The sequence below is a fragment of the Oryzias latipes genome, chromosome 8, assembly GCF_053564925.1.
Source record: "Oryzias latipes strain Hd-rR chromosome 8, Olatipes_Hd-rR_3.1".
Taxonomy (NCBI): domain Eukaryota; kingdom Metazoa; phylum Chordata; class Actinopteri; order Beloniformes; family Adrianichthyidae; genus Oryzias; species Oryzias latipes.
Window position 1 is genome coordinate 4,694,452 of NC_136244.1, and position 17,035 is coordinate 4,711,486.

Here is a 17,035-nt window from a genome sequence, read left to right on the forward strand (position 1 = left end):
TTACAAGGAAAGTTCTTTATCATTAAGGTTTGATTGATTCAATGACCGTGGAGTTCAATGAGAAGTAGCCAGAATGACATTCAGAAATTCCTCTTTATTGAGAATGTAAAGAAAAGCACAAAGACACTGTTTTCAACAAGAGTCACACACATCAGAAAAATCAACAAAACATTTATGGCTAACAGTATCCTTATTCTGCAAACACGATTAGAAAAGAAACACTCACAGAACACCGGTGATCAAACTACCAGAGCGACCTTTTCTGGTATTAACACAGCTTCTGTGGTTCCTGCCCCCCCCCCCCCCCCTCCATCCCTCCCCAAATGCTGAGGATGCCTCTCCACTGTCATCTTCCCAGCAGACCTCTCACCCTCTGTTAGAAAGTCTAAGTTACATTCATTATGAGGTTACACCGCATGACCTGCTCCGCTACGTTCCAATGGGTTCGTGAAAAGACGCTAACGCACAGATTTAAGTCGCCTAGATGGGTAAATGCATTTACAGCGTGTGTTCATGATAGTCAAGAAAGGTTGAGACTCTGGATTCATGCAGGTGTGATGCTGCAAAAAGTGCAAAAAAAAAGACTCTTTCAGTTGAAACAAAAACCTTTTGTGGGAAAATAATCAATAACTTCAGAGCTCTTGCAGACACGATGCTCTTTCGGTTGTTTACTCATTGATTGATCTGCTCCTAAAGGAAAAGTTGATTTCTTAGATGTGTTTAAAACTAATCGGAGGATGGAAGTTAAAAACTGGAACAGGACTGTTATATCTACTGACATCACCAGCTACATCATCTACAACCCGCTCCCACTCCCCTCCACATCCACCACCTCCAGTGAGCGCTTGCGCAGCACAGAGTTTCCCTTCCTCTTGTTCTGCACGGGCAGCTTGGTCTTGCATGGAGCCCGGTACTGAGGCAGGCCGGTCTTGGTGGTATCCAGCTCCTCCGGGTCGTCCTGTTGGGCCCTGAGGGCGGCGATCACATCCTTGTCCGATGGACTGAGGGTCAGGCAGCCGCAGGGGCGACCCTCCACCTCACTCTCTCCAGCCTCTCCCTGTTCCTGTGGGTCGTCTTCCACTGTCATGAAGGCGTCACCCCACAGACTCTCGCAGAGATCCCTGCCATGCTGGTACATCTGCAGACAAAACACACCGATACCCCTTTATATGAACACGACATGAACAAGATGGAAGCTTGCACAAACCTTTTTGAGAACAAGATTCTGTTTTTTTGAGAAACTGGAGAAACTGTCTTTTTACCATCTTTGCATCTTACATTGATCAGGATCTGACTGCTTCAAGACCCCGCTAAAATTTCGCTCCAGGCCTTTTCTTTCACAGCTCTATTCCGAAATATGAAAGACTATTAATTTTTTCATGAAATATTGGGAGTACAAAATTATTCAGCCCCTTTACTATTGGTGCAGCAAACTCTCTCCAGATCACCAGTGAGGATCTCTGAATGATCCAATGTTTGACCTAAATGACTACTGATGATAAATAGAATCCACCTAATCAAGTCTCTGTATCTATGCACCTGCTATGTGATAGTCTCAGAGGTCCATTTAAAGCACAGAGAGCATCATAAAGAACTAGGAACACACCAGGCAGGTCCAAGATACTGTTGTGGAGAAGTTTAAAGCCGAATTTGGATACAATAAGATTCCCCAAGCTTTAAATATCCCAAGGAGCACCATGCAAGCGATAATATGGAAATGGAAGGAGTATCAGACCACTGCAAATCTACAAAGACCTAAACTTTCAGCTCAAACAAGGAGAAGACTGATCAGAGATGCACCCAAGAGACTGATGATCAGTCTGGATGAACTGCAGAGATCTACAGCTGAGGTGGGAGAGTCTGTCCATAAGACAGCAATCAGTCGTGTACTGCATAAATCTGGCCTTTACTGAAAGTGGCAAGAAGATAGCCATTTCTTTAAATATCCATAAAAACGTTTTTTTTTTTAAAGTTTGCCACAATCCACCTGGGAGACACAGCAAACATGTGGAAGACGGTGCTCTGGTCAGATGAAACCAAAATCCAAATTTCTGGCAACAATAAAAAATGTTATGTTTGGCGTAAAAAAAACCCAGCTCATCACCATGAACACACCGTCCCCACTGTCACACATGGTGGTGGCAGCATCATGGTTTGCGGCTGCTTTTCTTCAGCAGGGACAGGGATGATGGATGGAGCCAAATACAGGAGCATTCTGGAAGAAAACCTAATGGAGTCTGCAAAAGACCTGAGACTGGGACGGAGATTTGTCTCCTGATAAGACAATGATCCAAAACATAAAGCATAATCCACAATGGAATGGTTCACAAATAAACATATCCAGGTGTTAGAATGGCCAAGTGGCCAAGGGGCTGCATAAATTTGCAAGCCCAATATTTCAGGTTTTTATTTGTTAAACAAGTTTGAAATATCCAAATAAATTTTGTTCAGAGGTGTAAAAAGTACTCAAAAATTTTACTCAAGTGAAAGTACAAGTACTTAGGGAAAATTTTACTCAATTAAAAGTAAAAGTATCTGGCTAGAATCTTACTTGAGTAAAAGTAAAAAAGTACTCCATTAAAATTGTACTTGAGTATTAAGGAAGTAAAAGTAAAAGCAAGAAAGAAAACTAGAGATTCTTGTTTAAGCTTTTAATCTCAAAAAACATTAAATGAAATGCATACAAGGTTTTATCCTGCTTTAGAACTGTTTGTATTTAATTATCAAACTATAAGACAGACAATCTAATGCCAGTACACGCTACTCAAAGTTGTAAAACCTCAGATTTAACTTCAGTAGAAGCTGATTCTCAAAATTGTTAGTGTCAAGCCTAGCTCTTTTGGGGCTGAAAAGCAATCCTGCAGTGCTGAAAAGCCTCTCACAGGCAGCCGATGCGGGAAGAGGTGTATTAGTCTTGATAGAGAGGCTGCAAATAGCAGGAAACGTGAGCAGAGACTCCCTGGTGTCTGAAACACAGGCCAGATATCCATCCAACTCTTTGCTGGCTTCATGTGTTGTCGGTTTCAAAGAAGCGAAAAAATCTTCATCATCAGATGAACTGTTGGCCAATTCCTTCTTGTGGTCCAAAGGCTCCAGATGCACTCTGATGTAGTCCATGCCTACAAGCACAGTGAGCAGACACAAAGAAAAGTTTGGTTGAGGGGCTTCTGACTGGGAACAAATTTTATGGATTTTGTCATTAACTACATTTACGTGCAGTCATCTACATCTAAAATCATGCAAATCCCTTATTTTAGCATAAAATCTAACTGCATTTCCAAACCACATATGATACATATGAGTTTGGTTTCAAGAAACACTGAGGGATAACTACAACCTGCTGCAAGAATACTTTACATCAATATTCATATTGAGATCACAGCCAAAGATGGGATATAACATTCCTAAAAAGTGCAAAAATAAATAAATAAAAGAATAATTTTGGTATGGCTCAAAGGTTGCCCAGATTAGAATTCGTCAAGTGTATGTTGCTTGCATTCATTTACCTCGTTTTATGATGGTTTCATCATTTGTCCAAGAGGTCCGAAATTTAGGGAGAAGGATGGCAGCTGCTATGATCTCAGGATCTTCAAACATATGCTTGAATCGTGTTTGGATTCCTTGTTGTAGGGCATCCACAAGTGGGTCACAGTACCTGAGAGAATGGTGGAGTCGCTGAAGTTTCAAGCTTAACTGATGGACACTAGGCAGCAGCCACCCCAGCTGTGTATTCGTTTCCGCTTGCAAGATGTCGAGTACTTTTGCAACTGGACGCATTGTGTTGGCCCACTCTGTCAAGAACAGCATTTCTGCTGGATTAAACCTACAGGAGAAATCAGCATAATCAAAGAGTATTAAACAAAAACAACCCACATTTGTTTACATCGATAGAGGGGAAAAACACTTACATTGGAACCTCAAGAGAGGTGCATATATTCCGAAGTGCGCCTTCTCCTGCTTCTTTGCAAATTTGAAGAATTCTGTCAACAGCCATAAAAGTTGAATTCCACCGCGTTTGGTTTGGCCTTAAAAGCTGAAGCCGGCTTTCTGATTCAACAGCTTCAGCTGCTAGAGCCGATCGGCTGCTTTTATTCCATAAAGCTTGGCATTTGCCAAAGACAGATCTGTAGAGTTTCTTGTAGTGTTCATTTGAGAGAGCTTTTTGGGCATCAACGCTTGAGACTAGGTTAAGTAAGTGACAGGCACACTTTTGATGTTTTGGTAGCTGGAATTCGAAGCCATCGTCTTGGTCCAGGACTCGTGAGGCATCTTGGAATTCCACACCATCACTTCCCTCACCACAGCCTTCAGAATCAGTGTCATCACTTTCACACCTTCTTGCCTCAGTCTCGATATCATTGTTTTCCACACCAAAAACTCTGAAAGCCTTCATAAAGTTGGAACCACTGTCTGTGGTTGTGCAAACAACCTTGTCACGTATTTCATACTCTGAGTGGATATCATTCATGGCACTGGCCAGTACCTCAAAAGTATGAGAGCCCATTAATCTTTTGCAGGCAAGTGCAGCGGAATGTCTTTCAAGACTTCCAGGGTTGATCCAGTGAGCAGTTACACCAATGAATGACTTTCTACGTGCAGTCCAACAATCCGTTGTGGTTGCAATCCATTCAACTTCACTCATGGCAGCAGTCACTTTCTGTTTCATGATCAGAGCAGCTTCAGCTATCTTGGAGCGTAAAGTAGGCCTTGTAATGACAGAAATGCCAGGCTGCAGTGTACTAATCAGCTCTTTAAATGATGGCAGATCAACAGTGCTGAAAGGATGAAGTCCTTGAATGATGTACCTTAATATAGCTTTGTTCACAGTGACTGGAGACACATGTTTGACTGGGAAAACTGAGTCAACTTTCAGTTGCTTACTGCTGGAAGCATGGGTGGAGGTCCCGATCTTTCTCTTCTGTGCTGTCAATTTAGAGTAGTTTTTGAGGTAATTTGGGTGCATTCTCTGTAAAAACAACAAATAAATATTTATATTGTATGCAATAAATGTAACAATTACACATACACTCTCTGATTACAGCATTAAAGGGTTAGTTCACCCAAAAATGAAAAGATGTCATTAATGACTCACCCTCATGTCGTTCCAAGCCCGTAACACCTCCGTTCATCTTCGGAACACAGTTTAAGATATTTTAGATTTAGTCCGAGAGCTTTCTGTCCCTCCACTGAAAATGTATGTACGGTATACTGTCCATGTCCAGAAAGGTAATAAAAACATCAAAGTAGTCCATGTGACATCAGTGGGTTAGGTAGAATTATTTGAAGCATCGAAAATACATTTTGGTCCAAAAATAACAAAACCTACGACTTTATTCAGCATTGTAGCGTCACTGCGAAGTCGTGAACGCGGATTGACAACAGACCCGGAAGAGAATACAATGCCGAATAAAGTCGTAGGTTTTGTTATTTTTGGACCAAAATGTATTCGATGCTTCAAAAAATTCTAACTAACCCACTGATGTCACATGGACTACTTTGATGTTTTTATTACCTTTCTGGACATGGACAGTATACCGTACATACATTCTCAATGGAGGCACAGAAAGCTCTCGGACTAAATCTAAAATATCTTAAACTGTGTTCTGAAGATGAACGGAGGTCTTACGGGCTTGGAACGACATGAGGGCGAGTCATTAATGACATTATTTTCATTTTTGGGTGAACTAACCCTTTAATAAAACTGACATTTGCAGCCAATTGCACACTTTATAATGTTAAATACTTGTTGATTTTAGAAATACAGTAGCATTTAGTGACAATCAAACATTAATTTTATTTCTGATTATATTGACAAAAACACAGGACTGTAAGGCTGACATGACAGGGTGAATTGATTTCATTACATTAGTTTTGATGGTAACACTTTTACAATAAGGTTCGTTAGTTAACTACATTAGTTAACATGAACTAATAATGAACTGCACGTATACATGTTAATTTCAACATTTACTAATACTTTATATCTTGTTAACATTAGTTAATGCACTGTGAACTAACATGAACAAACAATGAACATCTGTATTTCTATTAACTAACGTTAACAAAGATTAACAGATACAGTAACAAATGTATTGCTCATGGTTATTTAATGTTAGTTAATACATGAACTAATCAACCTCATTGTAAAGTGTTACCGTTTTGACAATACAACATGTTTGGAAAAAAATTTCTCGCTTGGTTTTCTTGTGTTTTGCATGAATTCAAACACAATGAGAGCACGGAATGATAATGATTATTCAAAGCTGCAATAGGCGCCAAATTTCCCGTGGACCTAACGTTACCAATTACAAATGCATTTTAGCATTTTATTACGTGAGCCTTATATTGTCAATCGCATGCATTAGTGAAAATAGGCCTACTACACATATAAAAGGCGCGCCATCAACGTCAAAACATGCACACCCAAAAAAAAAAAAAAAAAAAAAAAAAAAAAAAAAAACTATCAGTAAAACAAAATACTTAATGTACTTACCTCAATATGCTTCCTTAGGTTTGATGGCGAACTTTTGAAGGCCGATATTTCTTTATTAAGCGGGAGACAGAGGACACATTTCATCTTGAATGAATCTTTATTTACACCACTTAAAGAAAAGAATTCGCGAAGATACGGCCACGGGTGCTCTTGATCCTGTGGCTGATTTTGGACTGTGCTGCTCGCAGCTGCTGATGAATCACATACTTCCTCCATTTTCTTCCACTGATTGACTGTTATAATTTCCCTAATTTCCAGGTCAAGGTGCTGTGCATTGTGGTAATAGATGTGACATGACGTCACTTCCAAAGGACCAATGAACATGTCTGACCAATTTCATATAATGTGAAAACGATTTTCATAGGCAGAATAAATAACATTTAAATTAAACTGGGCATCAGCGCAATTCAATTGGTTTGGTAATAGCAAGGGAAAATAGAATGAAGTGATCTCCAAAAAATAAGTACTTTTTGACTGTAAATAAAATTGTAAGGAGTAAAAAGTACTTTTTTTTCTAAAAAAATGTAATTAAGTAAAAGTAAAAGTATTGATTTTTAATTGTACTCAAGTAAAGTAAAAATCCCCAAAAATAATACTTAAGTACAGTAATCAAGTAAAATTACTCAAGTACTTTACACCTCTGATTTTGTTCCACTTCATGATTGTGTCCCATTTGTTGTTGATTCTTCACATGAAATGACAGCTTTATATCTTTGTGTTTGAACCCTGAAATGTGGTAAATGTTGAAAAGTTCAAGGGGGCCAAATACTTTCGCAACGCACTGTATATATTTTTATACATGATGCCAGAGTGTGTGTCAAATTGATTCATGTCCTAGCTCAAACTCCTCAAATCATACCTCTTCAGATTAAATGAAAAATGAATTTCACTTTTAAAACAAAAGTAACATTTCGATATATTGAAAAATTCTCTGTTTTTATTGCTATAAGTTGAAATAATGTAACGTTACAAATCAATTTATTTATTAATTAAAACAATAATACCACTAACTGGTTAAAAAGGAAACTATTAAAATCCTGCATCTCCTCAATTCTAGTTTTTCAGTTAGATTTTTTTCTCTGACAGATTTGAACTCATTTTATTTGTATTTTGTGTTCTGAGATCACAAATGCATGTTTTCAAGGTAAACGCATCTGTAATATTGTCCTCTCTGACACAAACATCGAGTGAAGTAAATGATTAAGAACCTTCAGAGGTTTTAAAAGGCACTTTATTCTCCAACATCTCTTACAGGAGTCTGCAGTAACCTGGCAGCTGCTCTGGCTTTTGTCTGCCTCTCCTGCTTTCCTTTGCTTGTTTATCAACCTTCAGTGCAAATAAAATAGCACGACCATGAAAAGCTCACTTTAGCATCTGCAGCTTTTCTCCAGATGTCCCTAAAATGCCCCAACAAGTAGAGGGACAAGGAGCGTGAAACTAATCCACTTCAAGACCAACTGCACTGTTTCTGTCTCAGAGTTGAGACATTTTTGTCTGAGAAAAACTCAGACAAAAATGGTTTATGGAAATCTGTATTCAGCTTTGATTAAAGGTAGATTATACTGGAAAACATTTGACATAAAAAGTAAAAGTTTCCAAATGCTTTATAAAAACATGATGACCACTGTGTGTCAATTACAGACAAGTAGGGTTAGGAGTAACTTTGAGCAAAAGTAATATCTTCATTTTTACTTAAAGTTTCACTCCAATCATCTTTTGATCTTTTGCAAAAGTGTTAGTAGTTGACTTTTATGTCATTTGTAACCAAAATCAAATAACCTGTGTAGTTTTCAAGGACATTGTTTCTGCAGAGAGGCAGTAATTCATTAGAAATTTAACCCTAAGTTTTGGGTGGGACTCCTGGCTTGGAGCAACCTGCCCCCCTTTCCCTTTTTTGCTGAGAGCTCTCTGTTTTCACACTCTCCCGCTAGCTTACAGCCCATCACGTGTCCAAACTGCCATTAGCGGTGCAACAGCCGTATGGTTTTGAGCCAGTTGTCAGTTCAGACGAGGAAAACCAAGAGGTACATGGATCCAGTTGTCTACTGAATGGAGCAGGGCGGGGAGATTGTGCCCAAAGTACTTTCTACACCACAAATAAGCCTTCATCCAACAGTATTTTTTTCCGTCTGCTCCTGATTCACAACGATTTGTATAAATAAAATACCCAGAAATGCAATTTTAAGATTAACCCATAAGCACCCATGGTGACATCAGTGTAGCAGAAAAATGGCAGAAATAAATTCTGTGGTCCGCTTGGTTTGTGGTAAAATACACATAATTCTTTTTGTAAGAGAAAATGGGTTTGGGTTGTTATGGGTTATTTTTCTTTATACATGTCCTCCATCATCAGAAAAATGCTACAAGAACATGTTCAAAACACCACAAACACATCATTCCTCATCAGAGTGGGTCTTTCAACTTGATTTTAGTGACATTAAAATCTTTAATGCCTGCAAAATTGTGTTTTCTCTTGAGGCTTTATCGTGTTTTCCTCAGTTTATATCGCCTGTTTCTCTTTGTGTCTGCCTCCTTTCTTCTTCTTATCTGTTTAGCACGTTGAGACAGAGTCGCTCAGGATGCATCTATGAAGACAGAGATGTCCTATTTGTACTGCTTTGAAGGACGAAGAAGATGAGGGCTGCCTCTTCCAACGACATATGCTGTCTGTCCTACACTTTGGTCTCATCACATAGTACTCAAAAGGGTAAGCAGAGCTGCACGAATATCCTTCTCCCTCCCGCGGGCAGATTTGGTTTGCAGCCAAAGTGAATTCATGTTGAGCACAAGAAAGCTTTAGACAACATGTTGGGATTGAATAAGTGGGATATTTCCGGAGGGTCTCTGCTGTCCTTCTCAGGCTGAAACCTGAGGCATCACAGTCTGGCTTTCCTTTCCTATTTGCATTGAAAAACTGGTGTGCATGTGCTTTGGTTGTCGCTGGGGCATTGCTTTCCAAACGTTTGGATCCCTGGATCGTGATGGGGCTGCTGGGGGTTGACAAACTTTAAATCAGTAAAGAAAAGAGGAGTTTTTGATGACAGCAGGGAGCTGAGCTCCCTGAAGCCTTGGACTCTTTCAGAAAGTATCACAGAAGTTCTGCTCTCTCTGCAGATCCAATCAAGCTTTTTTTAAGGAACACGGTGGCGCCAGATATCATCAGGACATTTCAGGTCAAAAAATTGCTGAAAGTATTCTTGAAAAATAGGTTTTTCTAACCCTTTTTAATCTAGAATTTAAATAAATCTAGGTTTTGTAAAGCACACATCTTTACTGTTTTTTTTTTATAGTTTAGTGGTTACCTATTTTTCTATTACAATGATACTAAAGAGCCCAATTAGAAAAATAACAGTTGCTTTTTAACATCCTTTGTGATTATCTGATTATTCCTTTTACAAGATTGACCAACAGTTGAGTTGAAGGGGTCCCTCATAAATATTCTGACAGTGCCCCTGTGTGTCTCTTATCCCTAAAAATATGATTAGTTGGGACATGTGGAGGACCAAAGAGGAAGTGGCAGGTGTGAAAAATTTTTTTGTGCTTGGAGGACATGCAGGTCTGGGCTTAATGGCATAAAAAAAACTAAACCCTAATAAAGCAGGATGGTACTAGGATGGACAATTATTTTAAAAGCAACCTGTGTGCTGGAAGAAAACCTGCAAAGCGTGCAGAATGAAAACAGACCTTAGCTGGCAGATGATGTAACCAAAAGCTACTTGAGGAGTCTGAGACCAAATGTCAGAGAGGTTTTTGCATGCAGAGGATGTGAGGCCTTTGCCTTAGCAGCAAATTATCATCTACTGCTAACAGCAGCTTCAACATTTACTCCACTAACGTGATATCAAATGAAATATTGTAACTGATGCCTGAAACAGAACTGGAGGTTTCTGCAGCAGCATAACTTGGGGTGAGATCCAGAGCTTTAGATCACAGTGACCCGCCTCTGCTGGCATGGCACAAAGCAGGCGGCATTGTTACTTTGACCCCAAAAGTGCAAAAGATTTGTTTTGCATTCCTTCCTAATACATTCAATTGAGAGCTGCTTGAGTCTCTTGGAGCCTATTTGTGGCATTAGCTGTGCCCTAGATGGAAACAAGCCAAGTCAAGCCCACTAAGCAACAACAAAAAAAAAAGGCCCAGACTCGTGTACACAAACTCAAACACAAAAATGTCCTGCTGCATTCGGACGTTTCTGCTGATCCTCTCGTTTCCAGCAAACAGTTTTTTTTACATCTGATTCCTGCACTCTTTTGGCAGAGTGTGAGGGGCAGAAAGAGGGGATGATGGGAAGTGAAAAAAGTGGGGGTAAACACATCAGGTCATGGAGAGTGATGTGTGAACGCTACTTTGCTGCCGGCCTCAGATGCACACCAGGCTCTGCTGTCAGTCCGCTTCTTTTAAATCACCCAGCTGGCCTCCGCCTGATGAAGCACGGCCAAGCTCTTTCACGCTCCAACCCACCGTACTGTTAACCCTTCACCTAACCACAGTCTGTGTCCAACATCTACCACCACACTGCAGCCAAAAAGGGCAGATCAGGACGGACAAGCTCAACCAAATATCAAACAGGTTTGGACAAAATCATTCCAAATTTTAATTAAAGTTAATTTTACAGTTTTCTTGCTTTTAATCTAATCTCAGCCAATTTTTAGTCAGATTTTAATCATATTTCATCCACATTTTGTCTGGATGAAATATTTAACCCCTTGACGCCTATTGATGCAAATATGCATCAAATAACGTGATGTCTCCAGAATAACCCTAATTTAGCACCTGCTTGAAAAAAAAAAGAAGAAGAAATTTTTCATAGCTGGAAATGAATTAAATTGTCAAGGGGTTAAACACATATTAAAAAAAGATTTTTAGCCATATTTAAGCCATATTTAGAAAACTTTTCAATCATATTTTGTCCAGATCAAGCATAATTTTGCCAAATATGATCATATTTCACTATATTGATGCATATTTTTTTGTCAGAACTATTTTCTGTCAGACTGTTACATTTATTTAACTGGTTTTCAGGTATGTTTTAAGCATGTATCAATAAGAAATCCGAAAAAGAGTCAAAGAAGACATTTGAAGTCTCAGGTATCAATTTCTAACTTCAAACAGAGGATTCATAGTGTTTTTTTCTAAATGACATGGCAGATGTGTGAGCTGAGCTACAACACATACCTGCTGGTACTGAACGCAGTTTCCGGTGCAGTTGTGTCCTCTCGGATCTCTGGCCCAGTTGCGAGCACACGTCATGTCCATCCTGCAGGCATCGAACCTGAGGATACAAACACAAACATAAAATGTGATGCAAAAATGACAAAAAGCCTTCTGTTCTTGTACATTTTGTGTTTGAGGTTTAAATTTTTAAGTTGCATCGGGATTAAAAACACATTATACTGACGCTGATTGAACCACACAAAGCTGATGCTGTTTTTGTCAGTAAACCATTTGATATTGCCAATCATTTGAATGACTCTTTCATTAACAAAGTTAAAAAGCTGGGATGCTGGATGACAACAAAGGATATATATTCTCCTTTTCAAAATATTTTAGTGATTATGGAAAATAAAACTCGTTCTTTGGTGTTTGACACTGTTAGAGAGAATATTGTTCAAAAGTTGCTTCTCTCACTACCTGATGATAAAACACCAGGTACTGATTCCATTGATGGTAGAATCTGTAAAATAATTATAAATGTTTTGGACAAACCAATGTTATATATATATATTTTTTTTTTTTAAACTTGTCCTGTCCAACAGCTGGGCAGACAGATGAGAACTGAGGGCCTCTTGTGTTGGACATATTTTACTTTAGTAACAAGAGTTATCAATCTTCAGACAAACCAGAGGTATGTCTGAAAAAAACCCTTTTGTAATTGAGGCCAAACTTTATTCATTTTAATCATATTTGAAAATCTTTGGTGTTGAACTGGACGGAAAAGGAAAGAGGGGAAGAAGAGAGAGTGATGTTAGAGAGAGGGGGGGATAGGAGGGTGATAATAGGGGGGGGGGGGGGGGGGGGATAAAACCATGAAGCAGCATAAAGCAACAAGTTACTGGTTGTTTTTCAAGACCGTAAGGTTCAAATGTTGTACAAAAAGGGCGGGGCCTATCCACACGCACACTCAAATGTTATAAACACACCTGCTATCTGCAAAAATGTCCACATCTCAACATGTACACAATACAGATAGTGTTCACACACGCATACCTATGCCTTCAAACCAACTAGTGTGAAATATTTCATTCATTCAATCATGCAAACTATTAGTGCAAAGGTGAGCTAACACCTGTGCTCAAGTGAGTGTTTAAGTTCTTCTAAAATGGATGGTGGAATGTGAAAAGAACGAGGAGGAGCGCCCAGCCACCCCCACACCAAGACCCCTGCCGTTATATTTTTATTGGAGCACTGATCAGAGGAGTCTTTCCTAGAAAATGGAAACAATCAAAGATTGTACCTCTAATTAAGGATGAAAAGTCAAGACTTACTACTTCAAATTGCAGACCAGTTCATGTTCTCCCTGTTTAGAGTAAAACAGTATTTATCGTAATGTTTTATTGCACATGCTAACGTTTAATGGGTTAAACTCACAGTTCAAACTTATTTCTCCCATTATCCCATTCTCCCTCACCATACGTATCAATCCAAGACTGCATTAGTAGACCAGCGGTTAACACATATGGAGGATGTTCTTTTAGATTTCACAGCTGCATTAAATGTAATCGACCATGATATTCTGTTGGCAAAGCTCAAATGTTATGGATTATCACAGATGTCTCTTTCATTGATAAGAAATGCTCTTAATGGCGGAAAACAGGAAGTCGTTTTTAATGGTAGCTTGTCTGAAACAAAGTTTATATCTTGTGGTACACCACAAGGTAGTTGTTTGGGTCCACTTTTAGTTTCAGTGTTCATGTAAATGATCTGTCCCAGGAGGTGAGAAATGCAGAAGTGATGTTATATGCAGATGACGCAACTTTATTCTGTGCATCTGCTACTGTCCCAGATCCCAATACATCCCTACAGAATAAAATTAAGTCAATTACCGATTGAGTTAAGTCAAAGAAATAGTTTTTTAATACATCAAAAACAAAATGGATTGTTTTTGTTACAAAATATTTGATGTTGAAAGCACCATGTTACTTGAATATGAGCTTTGACAATAGTTTGGTTGAACGAGTGACTAAAACTAAGCTTCTGGGCATCAAATTAAATGATCAGCTCTCATGGACAGATCAGATGAATCGTATGGTATCCAAGATAGACAGAGGAATTGCCTTGGCTCGAAATTGTGCGCAATATTTTCCACCTTCAGTCATGAGAACAGTTGTACAGTCTTTGGCCTTTTCACCTCTGGAGTATTACCTGGTCATTTGGTCCAGTGCTGCACAGGGGCATCTAAAAAAATAACAACTTGCCAAATATCGAGCTCCCAGAGTGGCTCCTGGCTGCTCTTGTTGGACCAATGTGAATGAAATCCACACCACTTTAGGTTGGTTGAGGGTAAAGGTCAGATTACAACTCAGTCTTATATGCTGAGTTGTAATATGACATAACATCATCTTTAACAAATGCCCACAATTTTTTGGTAAATTAAGTATTATACATTGGGTTTTGTCATCAACATCAAACTTTGATTATTCCTTTTTCAAGATTCAATTGTGTGAGAAGAACAGAACCATTTAGATCTTCTTTTGCATGGAATCAACTTTCTGGGAGGACAAGGCTTATTAATGACAAATATAATTTCAAAAAGATTTTAAAACTAATATATATGGACTGCTTACAATAACTAACGATTTGTACGATTTGTTGTTATGAAATGTATGCGTTGTTGGTATGATGGTACAAAAATAAATTCGTTTTGAACTTATTATAACATGTGAAACTTTTAAGGTAAATATGACAAATTCATTCGTAAATTTTGTGAAATCGTTTTAGGTTTTTGTGAAACTTGTAAAATCTATGTATTTTATGCTTATGGACCCCAGGAAGACTAGCGACCACTGTGGAAGCTAATGGGGTTCCAAATAAATAAATGTCTGTGTGACACTGGGAAACATGTCAAACTACAAGCAACGTTGAGTTGAAAACTTCTGCCTGCACTGCTTTTGCTATTTTAATTTTATCTTTTAAACAGCACAGCAACAAAGATGTTGCATTTTGTTGACAGTCCTTTGCTGTCAGGGTGGGAGCCTGTTATAGCGTTTTTCTTTTGTTTTTTTTTCACAAGAAAAGACCCAAATATGTGCCACCAGGGTCCTGCCTGTGTCCCACATTCTTGTGCTGTTTATTGAGTCTTTGTCTTGGAACAGAGAGCTGCTGTTGTACAGAAAAGTAATCCCTCCCTTATGTGTGAGGAGAGGACAGACACTGATTTTGATTTAGGTCGGCCCGCCTGTGTGTTTTGCAGCCTCACCAATCACGGCAGAAGCTGTGGCAGAGCGGCACGGCCTGGATGTATGAGCGCCGATGAGGGTGAGGCCAGCGGGAGGCGTCTGGGGAGCAGCGGTAGAAGCATGACACGCGCTTTAGGAAGCCTTCACACCTGAAGAGACATGGTGAGGATGTTACATTATGATGTAATGATGTAAGTGCGGGAGTCAGCTGGTCACATAGGGAAAATCTAATGGCTACTTTTAAGAATTTTATTCATTTACTCCGTTATATAAAAATATCAAACAAGAATAACAATAAATTGACACATGGGAGAATGACAGGAGGAAAGAAAGATGGTGGCACATACTCAGAACTCAGGGGCCCACATTTGTCCCAGGGCTCGTTCTTATTGCTCACAGAGGGAACATGTGAGATGTCCTGGATGTCATCTGAAGTGCAGCAGCTGTCTGCAGCAGCAAGGACACATAGATTGTTATTGTATAAGATGGCTTTCAGACACCAGTCACCACAACCTGTGCGTCATCACTCACTGTCAGCGTACAGTCCGCACTCCGTCAGGTAGGGCTCTGGACTGGGCTTGGCCTTGTGTTTTCCGTCCTGCAGACACGCTCCCTCCGCGCTGGCTCCTCCAATCAGCGCAGCCGCCAGGTAGATGCAGAATGACAGGATAAGATGGGAGGTGACGTCCATCTCTGCGTACACAAACAGGTAATGGAAGTTCAGCACTCTGGGCAGCGGCGGATTAACCCCCGCCTGCTGGACTCTTGTTGTCAGGAGCAGGTCGTAATACCTGCTTAATCTGAACAGAGTAGGTTGGTTGTCTAAATAAACTATTAAGCAAAAGTCATTCATATTTTTAATCTTGGTTAGGTTGGATGGAAAAAATGAGACAAAAATGCTTCTATTTATGGTAAAGGAAAGATCTAAGAAGCGAACCAGCAGGACGTTTGGCTTCCTGCGAGCCGCCTGCGCTGACCGGGACACAGTGAGCCAATTAACTGGGACTTGCACTGTGCCGAGGTGGATGATTGTATTTTAATCTGAGGAGCGGCTTGTCGGTGCGTCGGATAACCTACATAGGATGACTTTAAAATCCTTTGATATTACACGCACAGCAAACCCGCAACTCTCCACTGCAGAAGCGTAAAGAAACATAAAGAAAGACACGCGTGATACCTTTGGTTTCGATTGTTGATTCTTCTTTTTATAACGAGATTAACAGATTTAAAAAACTAAACTTCGGTACAAAACACAGTCTGTGCTCTTTGTAGCAGTCGGAGTATGAAATATTGGAGCAATGCAATTTAGGCAAAAATAGGATATTTTCTTTTACTTTTAACTATTTCATATAACCAAAAACCTGTCTTTATGGGGTTTTTCTGTCCCCAGAACCTCCACCATAGATGTTCTGTGGCACCTTTGCTGTAAAATGGTAAAATCAAGTCCAGCAAATGTGGAATCTTTTCAGCGATCTGTCAAATACGTAAATGACAGGAGGGGAAACAAACAAAGTTGTGCGTAATCCTGAATCCCGGACGTTGTTACCTGGTTAGTTTCCTCGCCTTGCTTGGTGCTTGGCTGTCCGCGCCTCCCTGCTTGTTGCTGTGGCTGCCGCGGATGTCCTCCTCTCTCCTCCTCTGAGTGTGATCTCTGCTGCCCGGGGCGCGCTGCTCGCCACTTTGTCACCGGTCTATATGAAGGACATTTCAGTGTCTTCCACCAGGCAGCTCACCCCCTCCATCTGCCGCACGCTGGAAAGCCTTCTCTCTTTTCTCTGCCCCCTCCCTTCCTCTTGCGCGCACACAAACACTCGCAAAAGACTGCGCTCTCTCCACGTTAATCTGCCAATAGGATGTTTACCAAATCCTTCCTGTTGATAGCTTTCCATCCGCACAAGGAATACAAACATGGAAGCGAACATTTGGTATTTTATACGTTAAAAAAATGACTGGTTTACTTTCTAAAAGCAGATGGTGCTGAGTCACAGTTGTCCTCTGAGCTCTTTTTGTCCACGCATGGAAACACTCTGGGGTCAGGACTGTTTATTTAATTCCAGATGAAGAGGTCAGAGCAGGGCAAAGAGGAGATGTAATACATGCATGATATGCTTAGAACACAAATCTCGGTGGGATGCTTACAGCAGGG

The 17,035-nt window shown here is 39.9% G+C and overlaps 1 protein-coding gene and 1 long non-coding RNA gene across 3 annotated transcripts; both read right to left on the minus strand.

The window, feature by feature from the left end:
- Positions 1-74: 74 nt before the first annotated feature.
- On the minus strand, positions 75-16,676 carry rtbdn (retbindin). Its single transcript, XM_004071832.5, has 6 exons — positions 16,436-16,676; positions 15,421-15,582; positions 15,237-15,336; positions 14,910-15,038; positions 11,669-11,765; positions 75-1,138 (listed from the first exon to the last, which is right to left on the minus strand). Exons 2-6 carry the CDS (start codon positions 15,578-15,580, stop codon positions 797-799), a joined length of 828 nt encoding a protein of 275 aa, XP_004071880.1. The 5' UTR covers positions 15,581-15,582; positions 16,436-16,676; the 3' UTR covers positions 75-796.
- Positions 2,637-7,136, minus strand: LOC111947815 (uncharacterized). Of its 2 annotated transcripts, XR_013657545.1 has the most exons (4): positions 6,494-7,136; positions 3,909-4,966; positions 3,507-3,823; positions 2,637-3,119 (listed from the first exon to the last, which is right to left on the minus strand). It is a non-coding gene; the product is annotated as an uncharacterized LOC111947815 (long non-coding RNA). The 2 variants fall into 2 exon arrangements; XR_013657544.1 differs by lacking the exon at positions 6,494-7,136 and having other exon boundaries at positions 3,909-6,454.
- Positions 16,677-17,035: the final 359 nt, after the last annotated feature.